At 39.7% G+C, this 16,987-nt stretch overlaps 1 protein-coding gene across 7 annotated transcripts in view; it reads left to right on the top strand.

Annotated features, from left to right (window-relative positions):
- LOC109032900 (uncharacterized) overlaps window positions 1-16,987 on the top strand; it is a 105,515-nt gene that overhangs the window by 35,274 nt on the left and 53,254 nt on the right. For all 7 annotated transcript variants that reach the window (XM_072306379.1, XM_072306377.1, XM_072306378.1 and 4 more), the window contains 2 exons: window positions 2,248-2,361; window positions 4,826-4,936. In XM_072306379.1, coding sequence (XP_072162480.1) covers window positions 2,248-2,361; window positions 4,826-4,936 — 225 coding nt within the window. The remainder of the gene's footprint in view (window positions 1-2,247; window positions 2,362-4,825; window positions 4,937-16,987) is intronic.

Raw genomic sequence — 16,987 nt, 5'->3', positions numbered from 1 at the left:
GGCCAAACGTGTCTGCTGATTGACGTCTCTATCCCAGCAGACAGGAACATCACAAAAAAGGAAGCTGAGAAGAAACTAAAGTATAAAGACCTAGAGATCGAAATCAGCAGGATGTGGAAGACCAAAACCCGAGTCATACCCTTTGTGATAGGAGCTACCGGAGCAGTCTCTAAAGACTGGACTAAACTGAAGAACGAAATCCCTGGGAAACATTCGCTAGTATTGGCCCAGAAGTCTGCTGTGTTAGGCACTGCCGGAATCCTCCGGAAGGTCTTAAGCTAGGTGGAGCAGCGCGAATACACCTAGAACGTTCCCACACACCAAAAAACACCCCTACCGCCTACCACCTCAGGAAAGAAACCTTTAGGCAGGCGTCCTCCAGACACCTACCCTGCCTCGGTTCCTAAAACAGGTATCCTAGTCCGTGACGAGCCACCCCCCAAGGGGGAGTGAAATAACCACCACCCGGCCACCCAAACCACAAACAGCCCTCATACCTAGGAGCATTGTTTGCCCCTGTGTGAGGGCTTAAAGCAACCCAGCAAAGCTGGTGACAGCAGTGAATATGAAAAATAGTAATAATAATAACAAGCAGGAAAGTCCAACACGAGGTGTTAGATAAGCGCGGTATGATCATGAATAATCCTAATTTAACCGACGATTTATGAGGGGAAAAGGAAGTTTAATCGATGAGTGACAACTTGAACTTCTTAATTGAGGGAAGCTATGAAGTATATGGTGTCAAAAGGAAAACGAAAACATTTCCATGTAAATATGAGCTGCGAAGCTGAAAATATAAACATTCGTCGCATAAAATAAAATCAAATCCCAAGTAATAGGTGTTAAGAAAAATTTATTGACATTAATTTAAAGTTCTCCTGTCTTCAACATTACTATCGGGAAAACGCAAGATATAGACAAAAAAATTTACAAAAATCGATTCAAAATAATCGATATTTTTCGTAGTTCAATGCAACTTCTGTCATCACAGCTTGCGTTTGGTTGATTTATGGTCAGCCGCAAATAAAGTGAACGTTAATTTGACCCCATGAGAGAGTTTAAACACAACTCATATGCTACTTGAGACAACGAGACCATGTTTAACAAGAATGAATTTATCCATTTCAGAAGCTAAGACAGCACTTTGGGCCTCATCCACAATCTTGAGTTTGAGAATTTCGAAAATTGAACTTAAAATTCGAGTTGCTGGTCGAAAAATACCTCCTGGTACCAAGTTTTACGAAAATCGATGCAATAAGATCCACTCGTGAACGTATGGCGGTCGGACTGTACTGCTTGTTTGAGTTGACTGTGTGACTGATGATATGTACGTCCGTGCACTAGCAATGGGTGCCGCGGGTGCATTTAGCTCAGGCATATGGAGTATCGAGCGTGCGGTATACTCAAACTGTTCCTTACTCTATTAGTGGCACACACTACACACTATGCTACTGGTTTTCGCGTGTGTGACGACGATAGAGTAGGCAAGATCAGCTGGGGTGAGATGGGACCAGGCATTAATAATAATAATAATTACCTCTTCCTCCCTATCAACATTTGAAAAGTAAAGAGTATATTTCACAACAGCTCTTGCTAGATTCTTTTTTTCATTTTTCTAATTTTCTAGTCTCAACTTTTTTTCTTTTTTTTTCGCAATTGCGGAATGTAAAGAATTTCTGGTAACTTGAATGAGTCTAATTGGAACTTGTAATGTTTATAACCATTTTTCGTAATTTTTGTGACCTCATAGGCAATCAAATTGTCCTAAGTAAAGAAAGTTTCTAAAAATTAATTTCATCATTATATTTTGTCCCACTTTTGAAAATAGGAAGGAAATCAAGGTACTCTAAGTTCTAAAATGCCAACTATTTCTCACCGGGCAGTCGCTCTGCCTCATGGCAAAATAGGTGATTTTACTTACCTCATTTTTACTCTCAAGAACCATCTAATTTTTAAGACCTTTCTTTAGAGGTTTTTTTCCCCTTCACTTCCCAAGATCCGCCTTTTGTTTACTGCGATTTGTGGACTGTGAGATCTGGCATTTTTTGCATCTCCGAAGCAAATTTTGACCTTCTTTAATTGTGGTCTGAGGTTCACTTATCAGTTATTGATGGATCATCACCTTTTATCCAAATATCATCTACAAAATAAAGTGTGGTTTTGTCTGTGAATTAATAAGTATAGTATGTGTGTGTAGTGGAGTAGTAAATCTTAGTGTATCAACTGAATCCATAATTTTATCTGCAGGTGTTTCAACCAAGATTAACTTTTACCGCATCTCTTTGGACAGAATAATTTTTAATTCTGATGGCTTACGCAAGCTTAATGGATTTCACAGTGTGAAACATCAACAGCAAAATTGTAAGTGCTCATTAATGAATTTATTCTTTCTTGCCTTGTAAAAAACTGAGGAGGTCAAATCTGGGAGATTGATATTTTTTTTATTTGCCAATTTAGACATGGATCTCAACCTATGGATGTCACATTGATTATATAATTTATTTTTACACCTAAGTGCAATATTTTTTGGCATTATTTTAAACCTTGGCAATCATGAGCAGAAGAAAAGGGGGCCACAAATTTACAGGGTGTTTCAGACCACCCGTACCAGGCCTTTTTTTCGGTTGTTTTAGGTCGTACGAAGTCGGGGACCGCGGGGTTGAATAGGGAATCGACCCCAAGGAATCCAAATTTCGTGGTCCCGAAACCCCCTCATTCCCCCTTGGGGGATAAAGGGGGGGTCACGATGCTAAAAGTCACGGTTCCCGACCGAATTGCGGATTAATCGCATCAGAATTGAAAAGCACGGAAAATTTCACGTGAAATTGACCCCTAAAAATCCGTAATTGGCCCATCCAAGGCCTATAAATGACCCCCTAAAGAGGGGGACTGTACACCCTCCATAATTTCTCTTTGGTCTCAAAATTGACGTAGATTCTCCAGAAAAAGATGGTTTTCCAGGTAATCGACCCCGAGAAATCCAAATTTCATTGTCCCGAATCTCCTCTAGCCCCCCTTGGGGGGTAAACGGGGGGCTCAATTTTAAAAATCGGGGCTCCTTTCCGAATCGCAAATTGATTGCATCCAAATTGAGGAGCAGAACACTTTTACATCTTTAGTGACCCCCAAGAGTTTTAATTGACCCCCCTGAACGGCAGAAAGTAACCCCTGAGGAGGGGGGCTTCGCCCCCTCCAGAAGTTTCTCAAGATTCCTCTTTGGTCGCAAAATTGACGTCGATTCTCCAGAAAAAGACGGTTTCTGCCCACAAGGGCGGGTAGCGGAGCTTAGGGACCATGAAATTCAGAGTCCTCAGGGTCGATTACCTGGAAAACCGTCTTTTTCTCGAGAATCGACGTCAATTTTGTAACCAAAGAGGAATCTTGAGAAACAATTGGAGGGGGCGAAGCCCCCCTCCTCAGGGGTTACTTTCTGCCGTTCAGGGGGGTCAATTAAAACTCTTGGGGGTCACTAAAGATGTAAAAGTGTTCTGCTCCTCAATTTGGATGCAATCAATTTGCGATTCGGAAAGGAGCCCCGATTTTTAAAATTGAGCCCCCCGTTTACCCCCCAAGGGGGGCTAGAGGAGATTCGGGACAATGAAATTTGGATTTCTCGGGGTCGATTACCTGGGAAACCATCTTTTTCTGGAGAATCTACGTCAATTATGAGACCAAATAGAAATTATGGAGGGGGTACTGTCCCCCTCTTTAGGGGGTCATTTATAGGCCTTGGATGGGCCAATTACGGATTTTTAGGGGTCAATTTCACGTGAAATTTTCCGTGCTTTTCAATTCTGATGCGATTAATCCGCAATTCGGTCGGGAACCGTGACTTTTAGCATCGTGACCCCCCCTCTACCCCCCAAGGGGGGGTGAGGGGGTTTCGGGACCACGAAATTTGGATTCCTTGGGGTCGATTCCCTATTCAACCCCGCGGTCCCCGACTTCGTACGACCTAGAACAACCGAGAAAAAGGCCTGGTATGGGTGGTCTGAAACACCCTGTATTGGGTCCCTCCCAAGAAATGTGAGGGATTGTGCTGAATGAGTGTGGTACGTAACATTAATTTTCTGGTGAAAATAGCTCAAAATTATTACTTCTGAGCAGACACAATTTTTAAATTTTTCCGAGGAGGTCATGCGAACTTGTTTTTGGAGCTAAAGAAATCCCCGGAGGACTCCAACAGAGCTGGGAGAGTCCCATAAATCTCTCTTGATCGGGTGTATTTTAATGCCGCACAGATTCCCCCTGCTTAGGTGCCCCCATAGAAAGTTCCTAGGTCCACCCATGTTGGCAACGTTACTCTCTCACCTGGACAATGCCACATAGTCCTTTCAAGTGTTTTCACAAATCTCATTTAAAAATTTCATTTCACTCAAAATATGCTTCACAGTGTGAGGTGCAACAAGAACATGAACCTCTAGCAAAGAAAAATTTACCTGCAGGGTGTCTACAAGACCTGAATTTCCGGAAAGTCCGGGAAAAGAACTGATTTTTTAAGGACGGTCTGGAAGTACTGAAGAAGTGCGGAAATTCCACAAAAGGGTCAGGAATTTTTTCATTTTTTCGTCATTTTTGTCGAAATTTGAGCGAGAAATTCTAATTTTTGAAATTTGTCGAATTTTGTCGAATGGAAGTACTGAAGAAGTACTGAATTTATCTGTTGAAGAAGTACTGAATTTCTTGGAATTGTACTGAAATAGTACTGTAAATGTACTGATTTTCGGCTAGCCTGTTTTAGTAGACACCCTGGTTCCTGATTTCTACTGACATCTCTCTTTATCATATAACTGATTAATTGTACTTTTTGTATATGTTTTATTAGGTCCTCATGGCACGTACATCATTCAGTATCAATTGTCCAAAGTTGATCCTAAATTTAGGCTTGAGAAAACATGGCCTGTTCGGCATATATCTAGAAGGACATTAGCTAATGGTAATTTTCATATTTAGAATCCTTAGTATTTGTTTCTTAAGCTGCATCTTCATGTAGCTGCATTCTGCATTTCAGCTTCATTCTTTGGTTAAAATCTACTTTAATTTCATTTTATTCTTACATTATATCTATACTATAAGCTCTCAGGTCTCCTAATTTTTTTTTTTCCTGGTATCAGTTCGTTTTTTAGGACCTCTAGGGTTCTGCTGGATCGATTTTCATGATTTGTACAGCTGTCAACAGGGGATTGTCTCTAGATGAGCCCGCTTTATCCTGATTTTGGGAACATGGCCGAGGTTTTTTGTGTATAACGTGGTAAAGTTGCAAAGGACTATGTTCAAAACGGGCCATTTGGGGCTCGAGGCGGATACTTTTTAGACTTGCCCTATTCATTCACCTAACAATGCCTCACCTTTTCCCAAAGTTTCAAGCCCCCCAAAAATTTTGGGGAGATGCAGCGGAGGGTCAAAGTTAAAAACCGGCAAAATTTTCGCGAATTTATTACTCGAAAACCAAGAAGTTTTGGAAAATGCGGTTTAAACGAGCGTATTCAGCGTGACGAGAGCTTTCAGAAAATGTATAACATCATAGGGTTTTGTCAACTTCAGCTCGAATTATCGCCTCCGAAGCGCCGGAACGCTCAAAAAAGACCCCTTATTTTTTCACGTTTGGGCCGATTTAAAAAAAAGCCATTTTTTTATTTTCGTGAAAAACTGATATATTGTTCCTGACTCTCTGTAGCCCCTTTAGCTCTTTACCGCATGCTGGGGAAATGTTTTGGTCGCGAGTTATGAGAGCGGAAAGGAGCGAAGGTCGGGAAAATCGGCTATTTTAAACTGCGCGCGCGGCGTTGATCGGAGGGAAAACGTCCCCTCCCACTCAGTTCGGCGAATCACACTCCTCTGCCGACCTCGCATTGTTGCCACATGTCTCCTAATCCGTCACCGCGCGCAGTTTAAAATAGCCGATTTTCCCGACCTTCGCTCCTTTCCGCTCTCATAACTCGCGACCAAAACATTTCCCCAGCATGCGGTAAAGAGCTAGAGGGGCTACAGAGAGTCAGGAACAATATATCAGTTTTTCACGAAAATAAAAAAATGGCTTTTTTTTAAATCGGCCCAAACGTGAAAAAATAAGGGGTCTTTTTTGAGCGTTCCGGCGCTTCGGAGGCGATAATTCGAGCTGAAGTTGACAAAACCCTATGATGTTATACATTTTCTGAAAGCTCTCGTCACGCTGAATACGCTCGTTTAAACCGCATTTTCCAAAACTTCTTGGTTTTCGAGTAATAAATTCGCGAAAATTTTGCTAGTTTTTAACTTTGACCCTCCGCCGCGTCTCCCCAAAATTTTTGGGGGGCTTGAAACTTTGGGAAAAGATGGGGCATTGTTAGGTTAATGAATAGGGCAAGTCTCAAAGGTATCCGCCCCGAGCCCCAAATGGCCCGTTTTGCACGTAGTCCTTTTCCCCTTAAAACAATGCAAATTTTTATTACATGTCACAGTTCATTTTAGCGGTGTGCCGACAAAATCCCGCCGCAAATATCCCGCGCGACGAAATCCCTCCGTATGATGATTCCGCGTAAATCCCGCGTTTTTAAAGAAATGCGTGTTCCTTCCAAATAAAGCGAAGATGCTTACAAAGAAGTGTTCGAAGAAATTTTAAATTTAAAGCCTACTCTTAAACCAACATCGATCATGAAAGATTTTGAGAAAGCAGCCGAAAATGCCGCGCGCGAGGTTTTTGGTAAAGAATGTCGGGTGCATGGATGTTTTTTTCACTTCTCCGAATACGTGTGGCGGCTCGCACAATCATGCGTTCTACAAGAGGAGTACTCAAGTGATCCAGAATTCGCTCTGAACAAAAAACATCTGTCCTTTTTGGCTTTTGTTCCAGAAGAGGCGGTGGACAATGCATTTCAAATTTTACTGGACTCTGAATTTTATAAAAAAAAAAAAACGAAGATCTCCTGACCGTTTTAATCAACTACTTCGAAGATACGTGGATTGGGCGCTTCGACAGGCGCGGGCGTAAGCGAAAACCTCTTTTTCCAATTGAAATGTGGAACTGTTTTTTATCAGTCGCGGGTGGACTGCCTCGCACCAATAACCCAGTCGAAGGTGCAATGAGCTAGCCGCCATAACGCCAAGCACCCATCTATGTGGAAGGTAATAAATGTATTTAAAAAAGAGGAATGAGTGTGCAGAAAAAAAATTGAAGATGTTGCTGGGAAACCCCTTCCTCCGCAACAAAAAAAGTACCGCGATCTTTCGCAACGGCTTGAAACTATCTGCGCTGACTTCCAAAACCGCCCAGTAGATGAGTTCTTGCGCGATACTGCACAGAACTTAAGCTAAGTTCTAAACTAAATTCTGTTAATTTTAATGTTTTCATCATTTTGACAAGGGCTCCATACACCCGCTCTATTCTTTTATCACTCTCGGTCGCGCAACCAATTTTCTAATACTCTCGTCATAACACTCACAAGGATCAGCTTATGGAACATGGAACAATGGAAGGTAAAATCTCCAACTTTTAATGGTGTGTATTACTTTTTCATTTATGGCGGAATTATGTCCGCAGGATTTTTTTCAGTCGGGATTTCGTCGCGGAGATTTTGACCGCGGGATTATGTCGGTAAATCCGTTCTAGCATTCTACTGGGCCGATTTTCATGATTTTTGCGGCAGGGTGATAGTCTGTTGGTGAGCCTACTTTATTCAGATACCGGTAACAGATACCGGTAAGTATGACTCAGGTTTTTTATAACCATTTTATAAAAGTGAACGAATCGACAGAATGATTCGGGCGACTCCCTCCCTAGTCACTGCTGCCAGAAGATTGCGCATCGGCCAATTGGCGTATACATTACCGCTACTCTTTGAACACAAGATTCACAGCATCTTCAACATCACAGGTAGTCTAACGGGTAAAAGCATCACAACGCATGTTTTAATTCCCGAGTCGGGATTTCAAATACGATCAGGGCAAGACTTCTGTAACCCTATGTAAAATACTTGTTATTGTTTCAATGAAATTGCGGATTGATTGATCTTTGTGATCGATTTTTGGATCGATCATTTCTTCAAAAACGCATTTGACTGGGACGTCAGTCCCATCGGGTGGAGGAAAGTGACAATCTGTGGCTCTTCTTCCGCGATTTGACTCGCTGAAGTAGCAAAAGTTCATCCTTACTTTCTAAGAAAATTATCGGTGGCGCTGGGGTCTAAAAACTGCTCAACGATAGTGTAGTTCGGGTTCCGAATCGCTATGAGCCCACTTGTGTTTTTTCTTATATTTTCATTGCATATATTTTCTCTGATGTTTTTGTTTTATTCTCTTTGATTGCAGAAGCAATTATATCCTTATTTTATTTCCTTTCCCTTCAATTTTTTCCTTTTTTTTTAACATCTGTGTCCATTCACAATTATTATTTAAAAATAGCTTCCCCTAGAATACATTTGATGCTTCAAACGGAACCAATTTGTTTTATTAATGACATTTCCGGCTAAATCATGGGTTTTCCCAGGAACGCCTCTTGTCCCTCCCAGACTCTACTGTTGGCAGATAACTTGCTTTTTCAGCACTTTTCCCAGTTCAAACCCATGTTAAGTATTCAAATTTATCGCACAATCTGGCAACCCCTTGAAGGAAATAGAAAAAGGTGGAATCGTCTGAAAAAATGAATCCTTCAAAGTTTATATTATTGATACACACACACACACACACTAACATATATAAAATAAAGAAATGACTGTTACCTAGTACATATTCACATATGCACGGTGCGGGAGCCATCCAGTCAATACAAACTCTTCAAAAAACAAGTTTATTACAATTTGAAAGTTACATGTACCGCAGACGTTTCGGTGCCATCATGCAGACACCATCATCAGTGCATGAAAAATATAAACAAATTACAAATTCGAATATGATACAAGCGCTGCTCGTAAAATGCTGTTCATTTTGTTATATTTTTCCGCTTCTAGATGCGCTTGTATCATATTTGAGTTTGTAATCGTTTATATTTCTCTTGCACTGATGATGGTGTCTGCATGATGGCACCGAAACGTCTGCGATACATGTAACTTTCAAATTGTAATAAACTTGTTTAAATTTGAAGAGTTTGTATTGACTGGATATATATATATATATATATATATATATATATATATATATATATATATATATATATATATATATATATATATATAAGTCTAATTTCATGGTTATTTTATGTTTAATAAAGCGAACTTCATGAGTTGTATAACCGTAACTTTTTATTTATTTTAAACAAAAAATTTTTTTACAATGCGACGTTTCGGTGGCTTATTATTCCCACCATCATCAGGCAGAGACTGAGGCGACAAAACAAGGAAAAACGAGAAATAAACACCTAGTCCTCCGATCCAACACGGTCAGGGAAGAGAGGAAAAGATAGTTACAATCTAACGAACATTACAAACATTGTTGCCTGAGTTACAGCTATTAATAAATGGTCGACAAAACAATGGGTAACAATTAAAAGGTATCGGTACCTACCAAATAATCCTCAAAATGGGAAAATTCTGTCCTTGAATTCAGAGCGTTGCTATTTTTAAGGATGCTTAACCCTTCTAAATTTAAACGGACCTGCTCATTTTTCTCTTGTTTTAGCACTCTGGTGTTATCATAATCAAATTGATGGTTTGTTTCTTTTACGAGCTGCTTAAGTGCCGTTTTTTCATGCTTATTAAACTTGTGTCCGTCAAGGCGCTTATGTACATACTGTGAAGTCTGCCCAATGTAGACCCCTGGGCACCTTTGCATGGGATTTCATAAACCACGTCGGACATTTTCTCGTTTGGGATTTTGGTTTTTAGAGCTGATTTAAACCCTTTCAAATTACACTTATTTGTTGTTACTAGCGATAATCCAAATGGTTTTATTGCGGCACTTAATTTTTCAGAACATGAGGACAAATATGGTCCAACCACCGTCTCTTCTTTTTCCCTATTTTTGCGAGGGGGGAAACCGTTGTAGCAAGAATTTATTACCTCTGCAAAAATTGACTCGATAAGTGACCACGGGTAACAATTCTCAATCAACAATTGCTTTGCCTCTTTTATTTTGTCTTTTCTGAGCAAAGGATGTGTCAACAAACATACACGCGTTGCAAGATTTTTTACCACATTGATTTTTTGTGGAAGTGGTTGCACAGACAAAAAATTGAGATATCTACCAGAAAATATTGGTTTTTTAAACCATGACGTGATCAATTTCCCTCTGTTTTTTATGACAGTGACATCCAAGAAATTTAAAGAGTTGTTGACTTCACGCTCGAGTGTAAATTTGATATTGCTCGAAAAATTATTGAAAAAATGGAAAACATTGTCAAGATCATCTTTGTGACAGCATAAGATAATATCGTCTGCAAAACGTTTATAGAATAGCAATTTATAAGGGAACACGTGAAATAATTTTTCTTCAAAGTATTCCATTACCAGGTTGGTAACATTGGCGCTTACTGGTGACCCCATTGCCAAGCCGTTTATCTGCTTGAAGCATTCTTCGCCGAAAGTGAATACTGTTGACTCTAAACATGCTTTAATGCCGGCTAAAAATTGATCCTCTGGCAACGTTGTATGGGGAGCAATTGTCATCCATTTTTCTTTAATAACATCAAGGGCTAGTTTTATCGGAATATTTGTGTACATAGACACAACGTCTAATGAAGCTAAAACAAAGTCATCAGGTACTGATTGGGTTTTGAGAAAATCTACAAATTCATAAGTATTCTTGACAGTGTTCCCACTTTTCCCTACAACTTTCTCTAGAATATTTCCAAAATACTTAGACATATTATAAAACGGACTTTTTAAGGCACTTACAATTGGACGAAGTGGCATCCCCTCTTTATGAGTTTTGACCAACCCATAAATTCGGCATGGAATTGCGTTCACAATTGTTAAATTTTGCAACGTGGCTTTGCCTATCAATTTGGTGATTATTCCTAGGTGTTTATTTCTCGTTTTTCCTTGTTTTGTCGCCTCAGTCTCTGCCTGATGATGGTGGGAATAATAAGCCACCGAAACGTCGCATTGTAAAAAAATTTTTTGTTTATAATAAATAAAAAGTTACGGTTATACAACTCATGAAGTTCGCTTTATTATATATATATACACATACTTCCTTTGCGACCTGCTATGTGGTCTACATCAAGTTTCAAATGAAGAAAAAAAACACTAAAAAGGGGCCCGAAACTGTATGTAACCGGAGACTGCATATGATATGCTTCGATAGCTCATAAAGGCACGTATCACGTCAAGTGTCGAGAGGCCGGATCGATTCATCGCGGACACTGGCTTCAAATCTGAATGGGATTCCCCCTTTTTTTGTTCTGCGATCAGAACTCAGGTAGACGGATGCGATGGGCCAGCAATGCGGTTGAAATCTTGACATTTGAGGGATCGATCCGGGCGTGATCATTAGATCCTGAGTTAAATACCATTGCCCGGCAATGATATACAAATCCATGTGGTCGATAGCATTCTCCGATGTTCGCTAGTGAAATCCAGTCTTTGGAGTTAACTAACCGGCCCCGGCAAGTTCGCTCAACTTATCCGATATTTGAATTTGCCGCGTAAATCAGACTACCGCTACCTCGTTGCGCGGCGCTTCCATTCCTACTGCGTTATCTATTCTAACTATTATTACAATCCTACTATTTTTCTCCTTCTTCTTCTTCTTCCTCCTCCTTCTCCTCTTCTTTTCAAATGATCTTCGCATCAAGAAACTCGTAAATTTTAAACAGACAATCTCAAGAAAAATTGTTTAAAAGTAGTTCTAATAAAGCCCTTTTTAGTGTGCAATTTTGAAACATTATATCAATAATTAAAATTACATCAGTAAAGAAATTGAAACATTTGACTTTACTGTAACTTTTTACTTAATCTGGTTTTCACCAGAATTGAAAGAGTTGAAAGAAAAAAATCATAATAATGCTTCAAACACAAGGCTTCTTTTTCAGAGATCTATTATGTAAAAGTCCTGAAGCATTTTTCCTTTAAAAATATACCAAAAGTGTTATTCTAATTAATATTTCTTGACAAATTTTTTAAGAGTTTGTGTAAAGTGCTTCACGTATTCGCTTTTACTAGGTCAAATCATCTTCATACTGTTGTTTATACTTTTGATGGTAGAAGTGTAGAACCCTCCTATCTACCCTGACCGCATTTCGGAATTATTGGTTTTAATTTATTGGGAAGAAAAGTCTCATCGATATTTCCTGCGAAAAATTTGACAGAGACTAGGAAAAAAAAATTCTTGTTATAGATACCGGTAGGTTTGCGTTTTTTCTTTCTCCCGAAATGTAGATTCACATACATGTGAAACAAAACTTTCATTGCAAACACAGAGATTGAAAGTTTTCTTTTACAATGAATTGCGCGGAGGAATAAAACCTTACACCTCCATCACTTAATCAGTCGTTTTCGGGTTATTTCCCCGGCCTAATTATACCCACAATAATAGTACTACTCTCTTTAATATATTAAGTACCATCCCTGAGATTTCAGCCACTTCCGAAAATGATGATTCATTGGAGCCTTTGAGTTAATAGATCACGATATTGCTTTTCAGTACCCACAGATGCGGTGATTAATGTGTGTCAACGTGATGGGCCGTTGATAGCAAAGAGGGCAGTAAGTGCCAAAATGAAGTTTTGGTAAAACGGGCTCAGAGGCATGTGACCGGAAAATTTTATTACAGAAGCCTCCGTTCTTTCTCAAATTATCACGAATCGTCCGAAAGATTCCTAGAGATCGTTTGGATGATTAAAAATCGACTGATTTAATTTCCATTACATAAAAAGGGTATTTTTCATTTTCATGCTCATTGTTAGGCAAGACAGCCGTAAGTGCTATCTTCTGCATGCTTTCGTGGTTGCGTTTTGGACGCACAACAAACACATTTTCAGGTTAGAAATTGGCAGAAGAGGGCGGCACTTTACCGGAAAGCACTGTTCTCATTGGCTCTCATGCATCTACAGCTGTCTTGAAAAAAAACTGTGTCATTTTTTGTGCACTTAAGGCTTTTACATACGTCTCGTTTTCATTAAATTAGGATAAATTTTGCTGTTTTAGCTGTCTCAGTAATTTCATCTAAAAGAGTTTAGACGAATTTTGAAGAAAACTCGACTTCGAAAATTTTGCACTTACGGCTCTCTTCGCTATCACGGCAGAACTGCTACCTTGCCTGAAACTACGTCATTTTTTGCGCACTTGCGGCTTTCTCATATGTCTCGTTTCCATAAAAATAAGATGAATTTTGCTATTTTAGCTATTTCTGTGATTTCATCTAAAATGGATTAGACGAATTTTGAAGGAGCCTTGATTTCGAAAATTTGACCCTTACTGCTCTCTACGCTATGACAGCAGTGAGGAGAGCGTTAGACAATTTTGTTTTTACATCTTAAAGGATTGGGGCCCACGTCACTAAAGCTAGATAAGCGGGGAGGGGGAGGTTCGGAAACTCCGAGTTCAGTGTTACGTATTTTCTGAACAATCCCTAATCGCACAGTGATCAAATACACACAATTTTGGCGTTAATAGTACCACTGAGACTATTTCACGGCCCAAAAAATGTGCAAGAGGAACTGTAGACGCACTTCCCTCTCGACGGCGATACCATATTAAATAAATTAGCAAAAGCGTATTAAATCGTAGATTATGACATTTTCTCTATATTTTCTTATGGTGTATAGTATTTTGATCGAATTTTTTGCTTCACAAAAAATCTATCAGATGGGTCCTTTATCAGATCAGCCCTCCGCCCCCATTACCGGACGTGATGCACTAATCTCTGAAATATCGAGGCATATCATATCGACGGCTAAAGTGTGACAGCACGTATCTCCATTGCGGTGTCTCAAAATAATTTATTTTTCCAAGGAGGAACAAGTCAGCTTCATAGCTTGATATCTATACAGAATATCCAAACAACAGAGAAAACAATTAAAGAAGTTTTGTTAAAATTACGTTGACTATAAGTTTACAAGAAAAAAATAATGTATGACTGAGAGTCTAGAATCTCGCAAACAGATATATGCGGTCTCGCACTTTAGGCATCGATATGTAATCTCTGAGCAGGTGAACACAGAACAATAACAAATCTTAACTTAATTTATGTCTGGCAAACGACTAAAATATACAAAATTTGTGGTTGATCGCACAGCCAGTCCTTGCTTGATTTTTCTTAAACCATCGAGTTCAACGTGAGCTGCCTATTAGAAATTAGAATACACATCAGCACATGACGCAAGTTCGTGGATTTTCCTCTTTTTTGACAGTTTTTTAAACAATAATTTGAGGCAACTCTTTTTTTCGAGAGCTTTTTCTGTTCATATTTTCTTCTTATGCTTAATTTAAACTTTTTGCCTGTACTGGATCGCACAATTATTCAAATATTTTTTCCTTGCTATTTTACTCTATATTATAGCTCAAGAGCTTGAGGAGGCAGCATATTTTCTGCGGCAGAAAGATTTTTAGGTATATTCCCCGACAGCTAAAATGGCAGTTCAAATTTGGATTAAAATGAACGATTTGGCTATGCATAGACGATGCATCGCTTGGCTAACATAGGGGCGTAACTGCACATTGAAATGAGCCCGAAAAAGCTTTGAAATGTATGGAAGATAGGGTTCATTGTAGAGTGTAATTACGCCCTTATGTCAGGTAGGTGACGATATGCATCCCTTCAACAAATGACAGTGGCCGGCTGCTCATGTGTCAGTTCGTGCATTTAATTCCGCATTCAACCGGCCAGTTTGGCCTTTTAATTCCAGGCGAACAGCCACCAGCCCTCGATTGCTGAACGAGAGCTAGACACGGCCGAAATCTGGTCAGACGCCACCCTGGAAAACCCGTACGCGCGGTGGGCAATTGAGTCAAATGATCTTTGTCGCGACCCTTTCTCCGTGGCCCGTGGCACCGATCCCGCATACATTCCTCTTTCACTTTTAACTTTTCCTTTCCGTGTTTCCGTCGATCTTGATGAAATGACGGCCGCGAAGCAGTATGAAGTCCTGCCTCTCCTCTAATTGACGACGCGCTCGTGGACCATCCTCGATTTTATAGTATGTTCAATCTTTGGGCTCAATTTGGCGACTTGGTTGGTTAAGTCAAGGGGCCTACGACAGAGCGACGGATTTTGCATCGCATGATCGAGAGATCAGAAATTCAGTTATCTAAGTTTAAAGAAATGTTTTACTGATAATCATTTGCGACAGATCTTGGTTATTATAAAGACAGTTTATTTCATTTTAAAAATTTTGTCAACTTCTCAGGGAGTGGAGGGGGCGCGGTGCGTGACTCATTTTATTAAATTACATCACGTGGAAGTATAGTGACTCTCATTCACATGTTGTGTAAAATCTCATGGTATTACCCGCTGAATCGATGACTGATGATAAGTAATTTTCGGGAAGATGGTTTCGTGGAGAAAAATGATTATTAGCGGTGTCTGAGGAGTATCTTACAAGCAATTTTTGTATTTTTCGTTTCCGCAAAGTATGTTTCTTGAGAATTTGCCATAGTCTGTTATATGAATCGAAGATTTGTTTTGGCTGTCGATTAATATGCAGATATGTTTTGGCTATTGTTGATATGATCATTAATGCCTAAGGACAGGGATACGTAAGTTTCGGTACAGGTTTTGTGGACCCTAGCGCGATAACAGAAGGCAAATTCACAGATTATTAAGAAGCCCAATTTATGGCTCTTAAGCTGGCCAAGTGATGAAGTATAACAAAACTCAAATCGATATGGAATATGGATCCCTCGGCGAGACCTTTGCTTTGTATTCCAATGTATCAGCCAGAGCTGAATATTCACCGTCTCAGTCGTACACTGATACTCATATTAAAGGTTCTCTTTAATGAAAATGTTGTCGAATAGGTATTTGACTTTGATATATATATATGCAGAATAGTATGGGCCCAGTGCTAATCTACAATGCACTATTCTAGATTCCCGATACTAACAGATCGGGGCACTTTTTTAAGTGCTTCCTTTCCCATTTGAAAAAACCCAATGACGTTGCAGAACGAGGTGTTAAGGTCATTGAAGATTAAAAGTGAATTTCAAGTGAGGATGGTGGGTATTTTCAATGCAACCTGTTAAAGATTATGGAGAGAAGTTCCCCATTACAAAAGTCCAAGTTGCTCTTGGTTCTCGAAAAAAAGGGATTTTCAAAAATCATGAAGATATTTTGTAGCTTCCGTGTGCGTCAATGTACGTGAGAAAATGCTGAAAAATTTCCTCTCTTTAGGTGATGTTTATCATTACTGAAAGTAGGCACCGAATGGCGGAAAATCATGAATGCTACGTAGCTTGTTGGGCTTACCTATTTTGTTGTGAGCCCAATTGAGAGATTATACACTAGGCTCGTTAAAAATCTGAGAAATTTTTCCTTGCCGTCACGTAAAAGTTCGTAAAGAAGTGCACCGGAACACAATTCTCTGTTTTCGTGGGAATTTTGAATCATCACTCAGAGTGAGCACCAAAAGCGAAAAATTGCTTAATTTTGCGAATCAGGTTGAACGCATAGAATTTTCAGCCTACTTCATTGGTCGAGGTTTTGTCAACAATTTGAAAAGTTTTTGGTCGCCTTCCCGTAAGATTAATCAAAAAAAGTTTTGCCCGAACACGCAATTGTGTCTGTCTAATCAGCGTCGTAGGCACATAACAGACGATAGCAAATCGTAAAGAAATCATAATTTGCGGAATCGCAATGAACCAACATCTCCCCCCCCCCCCAAAAAAACCCTGAGGCTCTCAAAAATGATGTTAAAACCATTCTTTTCCTGTGAGGTCCTCCGAAAAAGACATCAATTCAAGGGGAAAATTAGAAAATTTGAGTAAGTGGAAGATATTGCCGCTCCTCGGGCGGAAGGGCGTAACCCAATTTCCTCGTGAGCTGCGGTTCACATATAAGTTCATGCTTTCTAGGGCTCATGTAGAAACCGAGGTACACCTTAACGTCAAAGAAGCGACGCTATAAGCAACCCAAAAGT

The sequence above is a fragment of the Bemisia tabaci genome, chromosome 1 (assembly GCF_918797505.1).
Source record: "Bemisia tabaci chromosome 1, PGI_BMITA_v3".
Classification (NCBI taxonomy): domain Eukaryota; kingdom Metazoa; phylum Arthropoda; class Insecta; order Hemiptera; family Aleyrodidae; genus Bemisia; species Bemisia tabaci.
The sequence above is the reverse complement of the archived record's forward strand: the minus strand, read 5'-3'. Positions and strand labels throughout refer to the sequence as shown.